The sequence below is a fragment of the Bombus flavifrons genome, chromosome 14 (genome assembly GCF_040668555.2).
Source record: "Bombus flavifrons isolate JBK064 chromosome 14, iyBomFlav1_principal, whole genome shotgun sequence".
Classification (NCBI taxonomy): Eukaryota; Metazoa; Arthropoda; class Insecta; order Hymenoptera; family Apidae; genus Bombus; species Bombus flavifrons.
This window is the reverse complement of record NC_138455.1, coordinates 1,760,995-1,779,608: the sequence shown is the minus strand read 5'-3', so window position 1 is coordinate 1,779,608 and position 18,614 is coordinate 1,760,995. Positions and strand designations below refer to the sequence as shown.

At 37.5% G+C, this 18,614-nt stretch overlaps 1 protein-coding gene across 2 annotated transcripts in view; it reads right to left on the bottom strand.

Moving 5' to 3' along the window:
* Window positions 1-908: 908 nt before the first annotated feature.
* The window catches only part of LOC138187003 (dipeptidase 1), a 144,112-nt gene continuing 126,406 nt past the window's right edge, over window positions 909-18,614 (bottom strand). For both annotated transcript variants that reach the window (XM_069127415.1, XM_069127416.1), the window contains exons 8-13: window positions 15,138-15,207; window positions 10,184-10,360; window positions 3,399-3,483; window positions 2,572-2,647; window positions 2,146-2,284; window positions 909-1,647 (exon numbers count right to left, since the gene is read on the bottom strand). In XM_069127415.1, coding sequence (XP_068983516.1) covers window positions 1,558-1,647; window positions 2,146-2,284; window positions 2,572-2,647; window positions 3,399-3,483; window positions 10,184-10,360; window positions 15,138-15,207 — 637 coding nt within the window. In that variant the 3' untranslated portion in view covers window positions 909-1,557. The remainder of the gene's footprint in view (window positions 1,648-2,145; window positions 2,285-2,571; window positions 2,648-3,398; window positions 3,484-10,183; window positions 10,361-15,137; window positions 15,208-18,614) is intronic.

The window sequence follows — 18,614 nt, the reverse complement described above, 5'->3', positions numbered from 1 at the left end:
TTGGAAACGTTTAATAAGTGACGAACAAGTCTTTCCTCTTAATGGTCTTTGGTGACGAACTCTAAATGACAAAAATTCTTTGCCATTTGTAAATATAGAAACTCTAAAAGCTTTAAACAATCGTATATACGTAAATATTGGTTTCTGTGATCTGGTTTCAAAATTTCTAATTAAATGTTACAAAAGTTTCATTATTTTCTCGCCGATTTTTCTAGTTCTTCCTTTTTTTTTCTTTTTTGGTTTTTCTTTAATTCCTTGGTCTTAAGCGCACTTGTTAAGTTGACAAGGAGCAAGCATTCAAATGATTATCTGCGTCTTTAAGGGTATAATCTTCATATCATTCGTATTAAAAAAGAAAGTATATCAAGGATAGGTGTAATATTTGGGAGATTCGTCTATTTTATATAGTAGTTATTTCGAATATATCCTAATTGCTCCTCTATGTCAAGGATATTATCATGCAGTTGTAAATTACAAAATAAAATTTATCAAATCATTCAACGTTAAATCATGATTAATAGATCTTTTCTCTGATTGACATTTGAACGCGTGCCACCTAGTATCCATCGCTTGAGATCTTATATAATTATTCCAAGGTAGAAGTATCGAAAAACATTTACTGGAATTCTGTCAGGATAATACCGAGGGAACGTTTCTTAAAGAGTATCCTCGTTCGAAAGAAATTCTTCCTAGCAAGCATTTTTGGCCGCCTCGATTGTCCGCATCATTACACGCTATTCATTCAGGAACGCTTTTTCTTACGCTTATAAGTATTCATCTATGAATATCTTCAGGACGAGCTCAGATTTCTGTATAAAATTTCTATGTAGATGAACACGCTAATAAATACGATTTATGCTTGAGTATTTATGGTTGAATATATTTATGTTTTTATAAATTTCAACAGTTTCAGTGTTAACACTTTTATAAACGAAATAAAACAAATGTTCGCGGTTTCTCAGTAAAATTCCTTTGGGAGGTAATACAGGCGCAGTGTGTATCAAAAAGCTGATTTCCGTAGATGCAATCGATACAAGGAAACAAATAAAAAGTTCTCAATAATTATATATCTGCTTGATAGTATGGACGGACGTATCCAGCTATTAAAATAGCAGCAAATTAACCATTATACGTTATACAGATATGTTCTTTCAGCGAAGTGCGACAACAATATGAGGAACAAGAAGTTTGTTCATAAAGTTAGTCAAAAATGGCCCAAAAAAATACAATCGCATAATTCATGGCGGCGCGACGTGTGAATGAGAGGAGAAAAAGATAAGGAAGGAAATTGAACTTGTCCTGAAGATGATCGTTCAACACATGGTCTCGATCTTATCAATTTTCACAGATGGAACGTACGTTCTTGTTCAATTTTTCATCTTTCATAAGGCGTGATCGAGTTCCCCGGAGAACTCAAAAAGATGTTTTCAGGGAAAAACGATCTTTCAGCTGATCCAGTCCGCACGTTTACAGGGTCCTATAGTTCCATGAGACGTGTCGAATCTTCGGCGATCGTAGAAAATCGAGGAATCCTGCTGTGAATGTCCTCAAAGAAGATCAAGACGCTCCGTAGACGCATGCGGAGTTGTCAGGTGGACTGATTTTCTCCACTGGCAATACTGCCGCTCTGTGCCATTCGTCGCGCACCTAAAATTCCATTTTTTTTAAATCCATAGAGTTAATAGCTAAGAACGTACGGCAATATACATAAATATTGATAGAATTTAAATAATAATCTCGCGTAGAATGCAAATTTTAATTGCTTTGGAATCTTTGAATTATTCAACGTTTTATAAGTAACAAGCTCGAGGTTATAACTTTTTGAATATTTTATGATAAGGACATTTTGTTTATCTTAGATTCCTTATTATTTTAGCTAGTTTTGTTTTTAAAGTTTTAGTTGGTTGTTACAACAAATTTTATCCGGTAAATCTTATAAATCGTAATAAACAAATAAAGATAATTTCCATGTTATATTCGGAATACGAATTTTTAATATAAATTTATATTATATGTACTGTAGTATAAACTTATCCATTCCATCTATTCCTCTTGAGCAAGTATATCTCCTATACAATTAGCACAAATCTTATTTTACTCTTTGATTATATCCATTTTAATTAATTGGCAAGAAATATAACTCACCTGCTCGACCTTAGCGAATACCCTCAATAAATTGAGGCCAGCTAGCTTTTTAATGTCTTCCTCCGTCCACGTTGGATCCTCCAGCAGAGTAGCCAACAATTGCGGATACCTCGAAACATCCTCCAAGCCGGTAGGAGTGCTGAAAAGCGCATCGATAATCGCAGTGTCGGTTTATTTGATTCATAATGACCTCTATCATTCAGAGAATAGATGTTCGACACTAAAATTCGTTTCAGCAGTCTCGTATCAATGGAAGCAATTTTACGATTTACGCGTTCGCCTAAGTGTTCATTGTGTGTGCCAGTGAAATGTTGGCAAACTCCCTCTCCATAGATACAACAGTAATTGCTTCATTGAGCCGAGTATCGATAATGATTATTCTCTGAATGCGCGTTGTTGTGCCGAGGATACTCGAAAGATAATTACAAATTTATCCCGTCGAAGCCGGCTCCTATTCCAACGTGATCGATCCCCGCCACCTTTCGAATGTGATTGATGTGTGCTGAAACAGCATGGTCGTCCTTAATAAACTTGGTCGCGCCGTGGCATTTGAAATGTGGATTTTATTATTTTCAACCTGCACCGTCATTACTGTACTCCATTTGAACAAAATGCGTTTCTGCTTGATTGTTAATTGGTCCCGGCGCGCGTGTTAATCAGTTTCACATTAATTTACGTGAACGCGATCGAACAGAAGAAATGAATCATTGTCCAGCTCGAATATAAATGTGTTTTACCAACATAGTAGAAGTCAATCCATTCTTATATTTATTGTTTTATATCATTCCTTTCGATAGGAATGTCGCGTGTTCATTTCGCCGAAGTTCGGACTGGAGAGATTTCCGAGGTAATTTTTCGGAATTTCAAGGATTCTAACTTCCAATTATTTTTGAATTCTCAGCTCCTACACAGAGCACGGTGATCTCAATCTTTCACTCAACAGTCCAATTATAAATTATATTATCTTGCGTACTTCGCAAATCAGTTCACAATCGATGTTGAATTTTAATTTTTACTTTTTAGAAATATCCATATTTTCAGTATTTGCAAAGGTTTGATAACATTTATCGAAATAATAAATTCAGTATTCGAAATTAAATGTTTTTATATCAAACAATCGTGATTTGTAAAATGGACCATGTTATTGCGTAGTGGAAAGGATTTCAAAGCTAACAATTGCAATGCAGTTTCTCCTACAGCCGACTATTGCTTTAAGTAAGAACGAAATAACATATCGATGATGCTTTACGTACCAATAACGTCTTTTATGGTGGCTGTACTGTTGCACGTTATGAAGTATGTATAAAACGGAACCATTGCTACACCGCCATTTTTAGCCTGCAAACAGATGTATTAACCTGAGATATGCCAAAATTGTACAGCTCTGAATATTATTCGCGCAAAGAGAAGCGATTGTAAAATGGTGCGGAGAAGAATAAAGCGGTTATTTCATTTTCTGCGAATATACAAAGGCATTGGATTTTTATTGTGTTTTCAAAAAATTCTTCTCATTCCTGCAATATACATATGGACTGTTTCAAAAGATGTATATAGGTAAAAAATTTAGAAAGCTGCTGGTAGTTTGTAAAATTCATAAATAGAGTCGACAAAAAGCTATCAATTTCAGAGTATGTGGTAACTGTTGAGATCAATTTGTGGAAAATGCGCATATCGTTCGTAATTCAATTCGTTATTTATGTAGGATAACAGTTTTCGGATAAATTTAATAATTTATCTTGACGTACTGTATTATTTAATTTACAAAATGTATCTACAGAACGCAATAGCGCACAATTAACGAAATCTTTAAACAAAAATTACATAGATCGTCCGAATAAAGTATCCGAATCTGTAAATTCAATTCTCCAATTGTCAAATCTGAAAAGCACAAGATGCTATGATAAAGTATTCGCGTGACACGCAAGCTTTCGTAAGCTACAGAAAGTAACGGTTTACATCGATTCGTAGTTTACGATTTCTCCGCTTCAATCTACGATTCGAATGTTCTACGCCGTTGGACGATATTAAAAAAGTTGCGATTCGAGACGGCATACTTTCTGAAATGCGACTGGGAAACGCACGTTGAAATTCGATGAGCTGGTCGCTTGCTCAAATCTGGGACGCATTCGTAGCTTTCCATATTGATTTCGTCCAGAGTCCTTTTTCAAAAGACAAACGGAAACGACTTTGGCTACCATCAGAATCATCTGTTTCCACTTGCTTTTATGTTCCTGTTCTTATAGCGTTGGTAAAGGGGACATCTGAAGATCTGCACGCAATCGATATTATAGGGTAACAAAGAAATCGGTGGTTATGTCGCAAAAAGTTTACGCGTTTGTTCTTTCTCCGGAAGTTTTATTTACTATCTAGTATAACTACGTTAGATTGTAAAAGGAACAACTTCCTCGTTGTTAGATGACCGAGTCATTGATAATTTTCTATTTCAAGCCGACTTCTTGAAACATTTAATTTCTTTAGTTGTGTGATTTTTTTCAGTAGACCAGTGGTATGGGTCTTGCGGTCAGCTCTTGAATTGCTCGCCAATAAAATTCGAAGAAATCGTAAAGTTACTCCAGAGGAATGCAATTTCACTTCCATTCCACGGAGACGGTACACATTGCATTGAAATTTTAATACCGCCAACTGCTATAAATCATATTCCTCGCTTACTAGGATTTTTGAACAATTGATTCGAAATTCCATGAAACATTTAATATCCACGACGCGACGTGTCCGCGCGTCGTGTCATCGGAAATCGCCGTGTTTCCCGATACAAAATTTTGCTTTTTCGAATTTTGCCATAGTACAATGAAAACGTTTCTCTCGCTTGACGTTATAAAGTTCGTTCACCAGTGCCCGTCGCGCTTAAATTTGGCATGAGGTTGCTTTACTCCTTTTCGATGCTATTTACATGAATATTCATTTGATCTATCCAATTTTAATTTGCGTCATTAACCAATAATTTAGCAGCTTAAGCAGAATTTATAAGTGGAATTTACGTTACTCGCATATGTTAAGATTAGCATTACGAGAAATTATTTAAAGCTACTCTGCAGATTCCCTTATCAATTTGCATGATAGAGATTTTGCGGATTTTACGGTACAGTAATCGATACACTCTAATTAGAAAGAAAAGTTAGCTATAGACATAGAATCGGTACGAAAGAAGCGCGATAAACTACTCTAATTTCCTCCATTTAGCTGACCTCTATATTCCTCGTTCAACTTAATTTTATAATCCGGTCCAAGATAGCAACGCAGCTACATCTGGCCGATTCGTCAATGCCGAACTTTTGATGAAAATCTAAAGAATCTCCTAAAGTACCGGACCGATCTTTATCCGTTTCGGTTAACACGAAATGCTTGGAGCTAGTGCGCCATGGCCATCCAGTTTTATCAGGACCTTTTTATCTCTACCTCCTATCGACAATTACTGAATGTGCCAATCGAGAGAAGAGACAATGCCCTCCTGTCTAGTCGATACCTGACCTGACTTAAACTATGAAGTAGCCAGCGTTAATTGGGGCAGCAGTGTGGCACAGCTAATAACATGTTACCAGACAGGCCATCGTTCGGCCTCTGATTGGTGTAACTCATCCCCTTGTCGCTTCGTCATGATCGAGCCAGTATTGATTGGTACCGGTGAAGCAAATAAGAAACACATATTGATTCTCTCTCGTAAAGATACAATTAGCAGGGATTTTAATCAAACTAATTGGATTAGTAGATATTGCTTGCCTCTTAATATCCGACTGTGATTTGATTTTCATATAATTCAAATTTTATTTTAAGAATATTTATATAATGTTTTACTGTTTCTTTTTAAATTCTTTGTCAAGTTCACATTAAAAATTCGATTATTATCGATACGACAATACTATTACGAATTTTATACAAAAAGACTTTCCATATACAAAAAAGAATTAATAATTGCCAGTCGAGTGCACGAACGCATGGTTAAATGGAATTTAAGGCATTGTTGTCGTCGTCTCAAATTTAATCCGATAGATTAGCTTGAAGCATCGACACAGGGTAATTGTCATTTCGACGTCAGTGATTGGCAGGCGCAGCGATAGGATTAAATTTTAATCGAGCTTTGCACGCGAGACTTAATCACTTACAATCAGTTTACCCAATGTTGTGTCGTTAATGTGAAATCACTTACGAATCCAATAATTGTGGAAGCTTGGCCACACGGTACAGCGTAAATTACTGAGAGAGTTTTGTGCTTCGAATGAAAGATCATCGCGATTCGAGTTTCTTCTGACTTAGAATCCTGATGATTTATTTCTTCGGCTTTCTAACTTTCGTACGCGAACTCGACGAAAACCGTGGAGAGTATTACTGTCCGAAAAGGAAAGTTTAACGCACGTAGAGGGTCGTAAATATTTAGATAATTGTTTAGCCCGAGTGTTTATGATGCATGGGAACGTTTTAAAAACAGATTGTGCATTCTCATTGGCCAGTTGACTTCCTTGTCAGATAAATCATGTACCTTCACGTATTGTAATCCCAATTTAATCCTACAGAATTCTCTGCAGAACCATTTTTTGCCAGCCTCATTGACCCAGCTCGTATATTATTTTATACGAGTATCCCGTGTGACTTTTTTCCACCATTATCCCAAGCGCGAATTCCGCGCCACGTTGAACATGTACTTTCTGCCCTGAATATATCCTCTTGGTCGTTTCGAACTCGCTTCGAATTTCCCTCTTTTTTCATCCCCTATGCTTTTTTCTCGATTCGTTTGCACGGACCTGACACATTCAGCGGACGAATTCACCCCCTTTTCCTTGTTGTTCAGCTGACGTTTCAACCGCTCGACTGGTTTCGAATTTCAGACAAGAAGACAGAGGAAAAAATAGATAGATAGATATTTAGATAGATACGATAGATAGATAGATAAATAGATACATGGAGAGAGAGGACAGAGAGAGAGAGAGAGAGAAAGAGAGGCACGTAATGCGTTTTCATCAAATCCTACAACGAGACTGGACCGGGCCAACCCTGAACTTTTCGAAACACCCGACCTGGTTCTAGTCGCGTGTTTACTGACCTAAAACCAAATAATCTCTTCGTTGGCCAACGTTTGCGAACAGTTGGTCAAAACGGATGGAATGGTTAGGAATATTCGTATGTACTTTTGCACACATATACTTTCGAACTATAAGTAAGTCAATCATTCGAAGCAAGAGGTGATAGCCGATGATAGAGGAAACATTTTGAGCTAGTGACTACAAAGTTTAGTTTCGACTATTAGACTTATTGCTGGGCTATTTACGAATGTATATATATATATATATATATATGCATTCATGGGAAATATAAATGTGCATAAATGGTCAAAATGTATAATTAGAATTTAAAATTCATATTTATATTCAATATTAATTTCAACGCCAAAATTAATATTAATATTAACTATTAATTTTTGCATTAAATATTAATATTAATTTTGACATTAAACATTAAAGGTTTACATTGAACACTCATAATTTATTATTTGATGTTAAATTTTATAGCTTCCATTACTATAGAACGAAAGCAGATTGAACGTGTTTACTAAACGCAAAATATTTCCTTTATGTTTTTCAATCTTACTCGACCGATGTGTAATTTTAAAGTATCTCATGTCCTTGACATTATAACTAGCGTTACTATGTCCACATATTTCATTAACTTTAAAAATTATATCGCTGTAATTGATTTCCAGAGTTCGCGCACGCTTTTCAAAATTTGTTATTTAACATTAGAATGCCATGAACTTTAAGTATATATTATCTGAAAGGGGATTAAACTTAATGTCGGTTCACTAACTTTCAATGTAGCAGTTGGAAAACTGTAACTAAAACGTTAAAATTTATCGAGCGACCCAAAAAGCTACGACGACGCGACGGTCGGTAGTGGGTTAAGCATGGATTACATCATAAATGCTCACTAACAATTTTATCTGCTACCATATTTACGCTCAAACTGAATTATTTTCTCCTGCTTTTTTGCGTACAAAGACCATCATTTTGGGCGGACCAACGAGATTGCTTGGAGATTTTAACAACGCTGAGCTTGTAAAAGATACGCGACAACTAGATTAGTTAGTGCTTCGGTTTATTTTTCAAAATGTGGTATTAATATTTACAAATTTTTTATTTTCTGGAAGAAGTATTTGAACGATTATCTATTTACCCCTGTCCAGCCTGGAAATTAGCTAATTTCAAATATACTTGACAAATTCTCGAACTCGATTTTCTCGAAAATCAAGCCTGGGACGAAAAAGATTTATGCTATACATTCGTTTCTTATTTTTTCGTAAGGAATCACCCGAGAAACATGTTATACATGTTATTCAGCTGCACTTTATGTGTTATATAATGAAGTTAATTATTGAATATTTTATGACCCTGAAACAGATAAAATAAAATTGTCGTTGAAAAGCGACACTTATTATTGCTACAACCAAATAATTACTGCCTGTTAAGTTCAACAGTCGCCGTTGGCTTCGCCCTAGAAATTCAAAATGCAAAATATGAGGTTACCTTATTTATGACTTGATATATTTCTACTGGCGCGCTTAACGATAATTTACCAGAAATTTTTCAGAATTATACGACGTTGCATATTTCAGAGCAATCAAGAGTAGGAAAAACATTGATGACTATATTTTCCACGACTCTACGACTTGGTCCAGAACAAATTCATTGGTCTTAATAAAATATCTACTTAGCTCCTCCGAGACGTAGAAAAACTCGTAACCGTAATGTTAGGACTTTTATGTTGGTTCCTATCTCCTATATCCGGTTAATAGATCTACGCGGAAAATGTACATAGACGCGTGCATACAGTGTTAATCATGCGAGCAAACTTTATACATGTTACTCTAGGAATCGCAATAGATTGAAATATACTACACCATAACAATAAATTTTCGCAAAATATTATATTCTATTCGCACACTTTTTCTCCCACAATGTTGTCTCTGGCATTCACATTGTTGAACATTTCTTTAGTCCATGAAATTTATCTTGTTTTAATGATTTTAAAAAGTTTAATAAAACGCGGTTTAACAAATCATCAGTGATTACCGTGACAGTCAACGTGTGAACAATTGAGTAACATAAAAAGTAGAAAATCAAGAGAAGTGGGCTTATCGAGTAAATGGATGAAAGTAGATAGTGAAAACACATTTTCGACCATCCATCGCATATTTTCTATAGCTAGTCAAACTTGCTCCGTTCGCATGCAACACGCGGCATCCTGCTGCACTCATTGTATCACTTTGTGCAGGCGTCGAGTGCTTTTGGCGGTTCAACTCTTACACCGCGTCGCGGCGCCTTCAGATGAACTTTCGAACGTGTAAATCGATTTTTCTCCTTCCATTTTAATTCTTACGACGGCTTTTTACGACGTCGTTTCTTCTGCTTTGTCCTTTTCTATAGATTCCTTTGCTAATTGACATACAGTGTTTCTCCTATCATTTGATACTTCTGTTAAATGATACTGTGTTTATCGAGCTATTGTCGGTTTGTAGCGAAATCGAAGAATTTAAAAGTAATATATTTATATAAAAATAACAGTTTCTATAGTAAACATTTTTTAAAATGTATACGCTAGTCAATATCGAACGATCTTATTATTCAGCTCAATATATATTATTACATTTAAAGAATAAGAAGTTTGGGGTTGAATATTTCAGCTTCATCAATACGTAAGATTTAACATTGTCTTGTTGTATTTAATTATTTTTATGCTTGTCGTATTTAATAGTTTCTATTCTATTTTACATATATATTTTTTTTATTAATTTTTTATTAAACGCTCTGGCAGTCTTTCGACACTACGTTTTATTGTCTAAAGGTTACGGTTGAAAAGAATTGAATTCTACTGGAAACAAGGATTTATGCAGTGTCCAATTCATGGAAAGGGAAGCGCATAACGTTCGTCTGATCGAGTATCGAAATTGGCTTAACCTTGCCGCACTATCCTATCGCATTTCCATGCACTCCTAACTTTTCCATGTCGATGTGGTTGCATGGAAACTTACCAGATTTCTAAGCACGTCGTCTGGCACGTTTCTAGTGGAATTGCAAAGTGCCCTGGCAGCACTGTGAGAGAAAATCACCGGTGCCCTCGTCGTCTGCAGGGCCGCCCTCATAGTCCTTGTTGAGACATGAGAGAGATCCACTAGCATTCCCAGTCTGTTTAGTTCCCTGACAACTGCCTGAAAAATAATAAGATATAAGTATGCATATTTCATGCTTAATTTTCGTTAACCCTTACTCTGTAAACGTCGACTCTTTCTTTTGAATAAAGAATTGCATTTTCTGCAGTCATTGCAAAAATTATTGTACGAATACAAATACTTCTATACAGAGAGTTTTCACACTTTTATATACTTCGAGTCCTTTGGATTTCATAAGATGATAAGAACTAGACGGACGAAAAAAATAGCGACGAGAAAATTGACTAATCTCTTTCATAGAAGATTACTCTCTTTCATAACCACACTGTGAGAAAAACAGACAATACGATAATGGAAAAAGAAATTTCAAGCGAAATGTTACGTTAACACAACGTTGACCCTTAATTAAATCAGCACATCACAGTGACACTACTGTATAATTTCAAGAATAATTTCAAGGAATTATCGCGTAAGTTATCACCGCCCACGTGATGACTGAATTAATTCTTGGCTCTAGGTAGGATAAATACCGTCAACTGTTAAACGTGCCGATGACGTGGCCAAATAATTGTCACGTATTTAAAGATCGACAGAGGTTGGCTTTCAATACGTGGATTTGGTCGAACCGCGTGTAATTCCATGAACACGGTTAGAATGCAAATTTTCATGCCGACCACCGCCGCCAAAGAGATTACATGATTTTACAGTTTGCATTACCTTCAGCCACGGCGAACTTTATTCGTACGCATAACGACTCGAATTTCGTTTCAGCAGCCTAGTTTTCGAGCAGCCACGTGTTCCTACTTTGCATTCGCCGCTGCCACGGACATTATAGAAATTAACTGACATAACGGGTGGCCGTGTATTCTGTCATGATGCATACGTATACGTGCTCTTTAATTAACAGAACGAAACTCACAGAGCGCAACATTGACCGTACAAGGTTGCGTTGCTCTAACAATCTTTTTTTCACCCTCTCCAGTATCCGCCACCCTAGTGAACCTTTTTCTTCGTTCCATGCACCGTGCTTTTCTGTTTCATACCGCAGCCCGGTTAGCGTATAAAACTTAATTGCCCGTGAATCGTGAGCAACTCGAAAACGAAAATATACACGCACTGGCCATACACTACATACACTGCATTTTAAACGTATTATTCTGCGTCGATTTTTTCATCTCTGACGCGGCCGCTGTGTTTTTTCAGTAAGATCGAAAATCCAAGAGTACACTGTTGCTCATGAATACGTGGACATTTTGGTCGATTTGTATTAACGATACACGAACGTTCACTGCAAACAAACGATCGAAAACAATACTCGCTTTTTTCTTATGAAATTACACATTCTACATACGCGTAAAGAAGGGGAACGGAATTGATCGAACAATTTCGTAATCAGAATTTGTACAATTAAAAAATTATTGGCGACCAAAGTGGGGACGTCGTAGTGCTGAAAATTACTACGGCCTCTTTGCTCCTTAATGCCACGGTAAAGTAATATGGGAGCCCGGCAATCTCGCACAATTACAAGACGTGCCACTTGGAGGCAATTACTCTGAAACGCCGGAAGGGTCAGTATATATGTACGTGTGCATGGACTTAAGAGATACCTTTAATTCGGCGCGATTTCACAGGGCGTTGATTAAGAAAGATGATCGGAGTTTCTCGTAACACGAGAAACGGGATGGTCCTGAGGTATTACGTGCGAGAGAAGGAGGAAAGAGAGGAGAAGAGGAAAATTCAGAGATCGTGAGGGTGAAGGATGAGAGGGGATGGATGGTGGTAAGGTTGAAAAATAGCGTAGAGGACGAAGAAACGTCGACATTTCGACTGGTGAACATTAGTCGATGGCGTAAGCAAGCCGCCTCTCCTATCGCGCGAAAATAGAAGAAAAAAGCTGCTGCGGTGCATAGACCGGGACGTCGATACGAGAGAAAGGAAAAGAAGGAACACAATGGGCGCTGTCTTTTTTTTGCGAGCGTACTCTCGTTCTAACAAGAAGCCAGTGATGTTCGTTTTTCTCGGTATGCGCGATTTTGTACAGACAACGGGGACGAGGTATTTCCATCGATTTAAGCTACCTTTCCGCGCAGCCATTCCTTCTTCATAACGAATATTTAAACGTTCGCGAGTTCTCAGATAACGAGATTCTATTAGCGAGGTTGCTGGAAATAATTTGACTTTGCGGAAGCTATAATTTTCACGCGTAATTCGAGGGAATATTTTACCGTAGACCTTTGAAAAGATGGATTATTTTCTGGCATTATCAAATGGCATATCAAAAGGATATGGCTTAAAAAATATATTTGCCAAAACTTTTGCAAAAAACTATAGTGTATGTATTATGTCCATACGAATTTCATTGATCGATTTGGGCAATGAAGTAACAACGAATAGAAGATATTCTTTCAAAAATTAATGTAACGTATTTCCTTGAATTTTTAAGCTTATCGCGAAGAATCGTGCTCTAGCTAAGCTATACCGCGTTTCGTAGTGTATGTATTCTATAAAGAAAAGCGTGCACGTGCTTACGCGAAGCAACGAAGGAGAATACCATGGGTGTGCAATACGAGTGTTAGGTAATCGAAGAAGGAAATAGAAAAGGAACAGGGAAAATATCGTAAATATCGTGTACTAGTGTACATACACATCGAAACGAAATCTTTTCTTGAAATATATTTGGTCCACAAGGTACAGAGATGCAGTTTCGTATTTAAATGAGAAAAATATTCCGTGCAAAAGTTACGCGGCTCACAAGGACAAATAAATATGTAAATACGAAGCTGATCGTAGGATTTCCAGCTGTCAGTTTCTTTTATTTTTGCATCTGTTTGCGATCACTTTTCTAACGAAACGCGCCGCTGTTTGTTTTCAGCTTTTTCGTTCGCCTCCATGCGGGTCGGCAAACTTCGAACTGGTGGATATTTTTTTCAATATTATCTTATTTTGTTCAAGAGAATATTTATACCTTATGCTATATAAAGGACGATAATATGATAAACAAATATTTAAGACTTTAAAGTATCCTGATATTTATTCTTAGTGAAAAAAGCGTTTAATATTATAAATATGAAATTCGTAAAAATACCCAGTTTGAATCTTCCTCTTTCAGAATTAATCAAAATATGCACGTACTTGAAATATTTATATTGCACGCGAGGAAAGTAATTTCCTTCGATATTATAAGCATTAATAATATTATCATTTTACGAAAAATGTTTAGCTCGATATGTCAGTTTTCTTCCTCAAAAGCTTGTACCATCTAATAACATAGACAACGCAATTTCCTCGCGAGCGGCGTAGAACAAAATATTAGATTATTTTTCAGCGATTTATACGAAAGATTCGCGTCGTCGCCGGATGCTTACGTAATGTCACACAGTGGTATTGAAAGCAACTCGAATTCAATATCGAAAGAAACAAACGCGAGGAAAATCCTTTCGGGAACTCGGTTACATCACGAAATTATTTACAGTCTGTATCGTAACAGCGGGTCGAGGCGAGGGTGCAGCAGGAGAGAGAAGCAAGACAACCAGGAATAGCTTTGAAATCCTCGGATTAGTGGAATTTTGTAGTAAATTGTCTAGCAAGGTTGCCATGTGGTACCTTCGCAATAACGATTTTGTACCGACGTTGTTTCAATATAGTCGATGGTGTGCTTGAACAATCGAGCTATGTCTGGCAATGTAGCTTGCACACGAACACAATGGAAACCGTGGTCCACGGTGGTGCGCATGTAAATGAGTGGGAAAAGAGGCAAAGAAGAAGAAAGAACGGGGAGTAACGAAGAGAAAACGATGGAAAGGGCAGCATCCAGTAGAACGAGACGAGAATTCGAAGGGGAGAGATTAGCGAAGGAGGGATGGAAATACTGAAAAGCAAAGGTGGTGGGGAAGATAGCAGAGATGGCTTATTTGATTTACGTTCTCGCTTGCATCTCTTCCGCTTCCAACCCCTTTCTTTCTTCTTTTTTTTATCACGCGACGGAGACTAGCACCGAGAGAGTGCAAATTCCGCAAGATCGATAAAAAATGCTCCATCTCGTCCCCATCTCTGTTTACAAAAAAATTCACCAGTGTTTCTTTTTCTTTTTCTTTATTTCTTTTATCTTTGTCGTCGGTATATCGAGATTCGTGCAACGAATTTCGGCTGGAAAATTTTCCCCATTCCGTTTTAACGATTGAAACTTCTCCACGAGATTCTATTCAAATAGGTCACGCGCTTATAACTTCAGGAAGAATGAAGAAACGTGGCGTAAATAGAACGCGCATCGTCACTGATTGCTTTTCATTGATTATTATTTACCTTCGTTCATCGAGAGTACTACGGTTACTTATAAATATAGCGTTTATCGCTCGGAGACGATCGATCGATCGTTCTTTAATATTTGCCCGCCTACCTGTTTTCAATACGCTGTAGAAACTGTTCCCAGCGAAATGTTAAATGAGATGGAATATCTTTTCAAGAAAACATTTTCATGTACTACCTTGGTCGTTGATGGCACAGTTATTAATATAATCGCCGTACAGTTTATGTTTTAACGAGTATAATTAACGTAGTTTAGATATAATATTTCGCGCAATTGACTTATAAATTCAAGCAATGTATTAATATTTATTCCAATGGAATTAAAATTCAATGGAATTTGATTTAAAATTGCTTGCTCATTATGACGTATGAAGACAGCAAGAGGGATTGTTTATTGACAATTTATTCGACTTAAAAATTATTTTTTTGTAAAGCAGAAACACTGACTTATCATTTCTCTCCCTTGTTGCCTGCATATGCATGTATATGGTGACTTCGTTTGTTAACTTACCTTTCCAAACTCACTGAGGCCTGGTGTCGAATCCTGGGTACTGTTCGTCTCGCCAACTGAACAGACTGCCCTGCCAAGAAAATGTCTGTTAGAATTTCTTTCTTCTTTTGCGTATAGCCGCCGGAAGGTTTAATAATCTTCTAATATACACGCTTTCTGTCTGTTCACTCGGTAAACATGGATTTCTCACGGGTTAATTTTTCATTTGCCAATGGGAAAATTTCATTTATCCAGAGGAAGGAAATGCCAGGTCGAAATCCTACGAATCGTTTTAAAATCGAGAAATAATTTATCACCGCGCGGAAAAGCAATTTCTGATCGTAAGAACAGTTCGGTAGAGGCGTAGAATCGTTCGGGGGTGGTCGCAGTTCAGAAGGTAAAAGATCGAAAGATCGTCGGCGACTTGCGAAGCCATAGAAAATTTAATCCGAGCCACGAAAGCCGGTAATCTTTCTTCTCCGGTCGATTTTCACCTCGATGCCGATGTCACCGCGGAAACGTTGTCAGAGGAAGAAGGGTCGACAGCTCGTCGTCATCGAGAACCGCGAGAAATCCAATCGTCTTGGCAATCCCCTGTTCCCACGAGGAAATAGCGGACGAAGACAAAGGAGAACGCGAGAAAAAGATGGAGAGACGGAGGTCAAGGATTAGAGATCGATTAGGCCTACGTAACATTTTCTGTAAAGCGATTCCGGTATCGTCGCAAGAAAACGATTGTTTGATAATAATTAGGGACGAGACCAAGTTCAATGAAAACAGAGTGGCTGACGAAAATATTGGGACACTTAGAGAAATTTTTCATGGATATATTATGTGTGTTATGGAAAATATTTTGAAATTTCGTTAGCACGGTACTAACACATGGTTTACACGATTACATTGGTCAAATTTGAAACTAATCTGTAAGTAATTAGTTCGGATAATCGAACTACTTACTTCCCTACTTGCTGTACTTTTGTTTAGTCTCGACTGATCCCTAACTTTTCAGCCAATTACAATATGTATACGAATTCGTTGTACACGGAGGCTGAATTCCATTAGATAGAATTTTCTCGACATGCTTTCCTCACATACGTATCTACTTTTCCTTATCCGTGACACCTTGCGGCGAAGCACGGCGCATTAGGCCTGTAGAAGAGAAAAATATGTAGCATCGAAACAGAGATTTGTTCGAGGACAACGTGACTCTGGTTCTTATTTACAGCGCCGCCAGCCACGGCGTCGAGGGACTCGTAAAGTAAGCAAGGATTGAAAAGCAGGCTGTGAATCGGGTCGACGCGGCGGCTATTGTCGTTTGATACTTCGGACTCGAACTGTTAGTTACGGGCAACGATATCGGCCATCGAGTAGTGCATTTTGCATTCACGATCATAGACGAATACATAGCCGGCTTGCTCCTCGTTGCAAACTCTCGAGGGTATAAATTCCAGCTTTCTGACAGGAATTATTCTATCTTAATGGTGAGCTTTCGGTGTGGAAAGTATGTAGGTCGTGTTGTGGATACGCTTTAAGGTCTGTAGCTTCGCGAAGTGTTCTCTGCAAAATTGATGCTGAATAGCGGCGTATCTGCTATCTGAAAGGAACTTGTTATTCCGTTGCTCCTATCCGCCGCGTTCGATACGTTTTTCGGGCATCTATCTATCGAGGTTTCAACCATTCCACCCGTTGTTCTACCGGTAAGATAATTTTGTTAGTTTTTGTCGGATATCTGAGTGGTATTTGGTCGTGAATCGTACCGACAAAAATTTATCAACACTGGGATACAAATTTAAGTAATCAAAGTAGTCAGATTCATGTAAATTCATGTTTATGGACGCTGTTAAACAAATAGAGCCGGAGATTTATTGTACCTAACTTGGATTTAGACCCAATGGAGCAAAGATTTGTTTCACACCTTAAACATCATAATTAAGATTTAACTTTGAAAATTTTATGTATTTTTCCAAATTATGTTTCTTATAAATGCTTAAAAATCTACAATCTACTCGTTGTTGAGCAAACAGAACTGTAAAAAGTTCCATATAAAACGCACGATATATCTATAAAAGACTTTTTACGTTGAATTTTCAAATACTTTCGTAAGTCACCGTATCTCAGAACTACACGACTCGCAGGAACAAGGATTTAAAATGTTTACCTCGCCGTTCGCCAGGGTAAAACCCGACAGAATTGAAGAGATGCATGAAGAAAAGCTTTATTTACAACGGAGCCCGGTACAGAGCGTGGGGTATCATGGGACGCATAAAACTTGCCTGTACGATTGATGTCCTCAAGGAACTCACATTTCTAGTTCGTTTCGACATTATTCTAGTAGCAATCCCATGTTTCTGGAAAGTCCGAGCGCGACGATTTCGGGATTCCCGCGAACAGAGAGAAAATAATAAGAAACTTTGCAGGCTGTAAATGCGGGAACCCAGATCGGGTCTCCGGAGATTGGACCGTATAGCGAACCCCGGGAATTTCGTTGAAATATAGCGACTGAAAAGGAAACCGCACGAAACTTGTTCGATGCAGGGGGGAATCGATGCTGAAAGAAATTCCTGCGAAGGATCAACTTCTCGTAAAAGGAATCGGTTATCGGACGTACGGGAATCTGTGGTCTCATTGAGGTATCTTTCGGTCCATTCACTGCTTAGTTAGGATCGAATAAATATAAGAAGGAACCTTCGCATGAATTTTCGTCTCTAAACACAAGGAACGTTTTTACGAATTTTCTTATACGCGCTATGTTCTATTAAAAAGTCTGTTTCACTCTGGACAATTTGGTTAATTTACAGTAATAACATGTGAAATTTGTCAAAACGTAAGTGTCTTACCAAAGATTCGACAAATTTCTATGAAATCTTTCTATGAGATCTTTCTATGAGAATGAAACGTATAGAATCTGATAAAAAATGCTGCATCGGAAAATAAGAGAACGAGTATTTTTTGTCGCCATTGTAAAGTTTTGATTTAAATTGAATATGTAATGTAATATAAATATAAATGAATATAAATGAATATGTAGTATTTGAACTTCATCTTTTCTTTATATAGTCGGGATCAAGAAATGTCCTAATATCGATGAAAGGGGATGTACTTTGCTGTGTATTGAGACAGGATTGTCGATCAGAATCAAAGTTCCTTTGTTTCCTTTCGAAACAAGCTTCTTTTGACCGTTCATTTCTTCAAACGTAAGACGCGAATGGAGGTTTTTGGCAGGGTACTGAAATCGCTGAGATGGAGGAAATTTTCTGTGCGCCAAGGTTTCAGATTGCGTCGAGCTCTTTCAGGTTGATCGGCCATGGCATAGGTTTTTCTTCGGCGATGGATCACGGTATAAAGCGGGGCCGAACGACCTGGTAAAAAGTACTCGTAGTAGTCGTATTTGACGAAAGAGCGGGACGAAAGAAGTTTCACTGGCCGATTAATTGAAATGGAAAAGGGTCCTTTGGTTGAGAAATGTTTTGTACGGAATCAATTCAATGTGCGATTTCG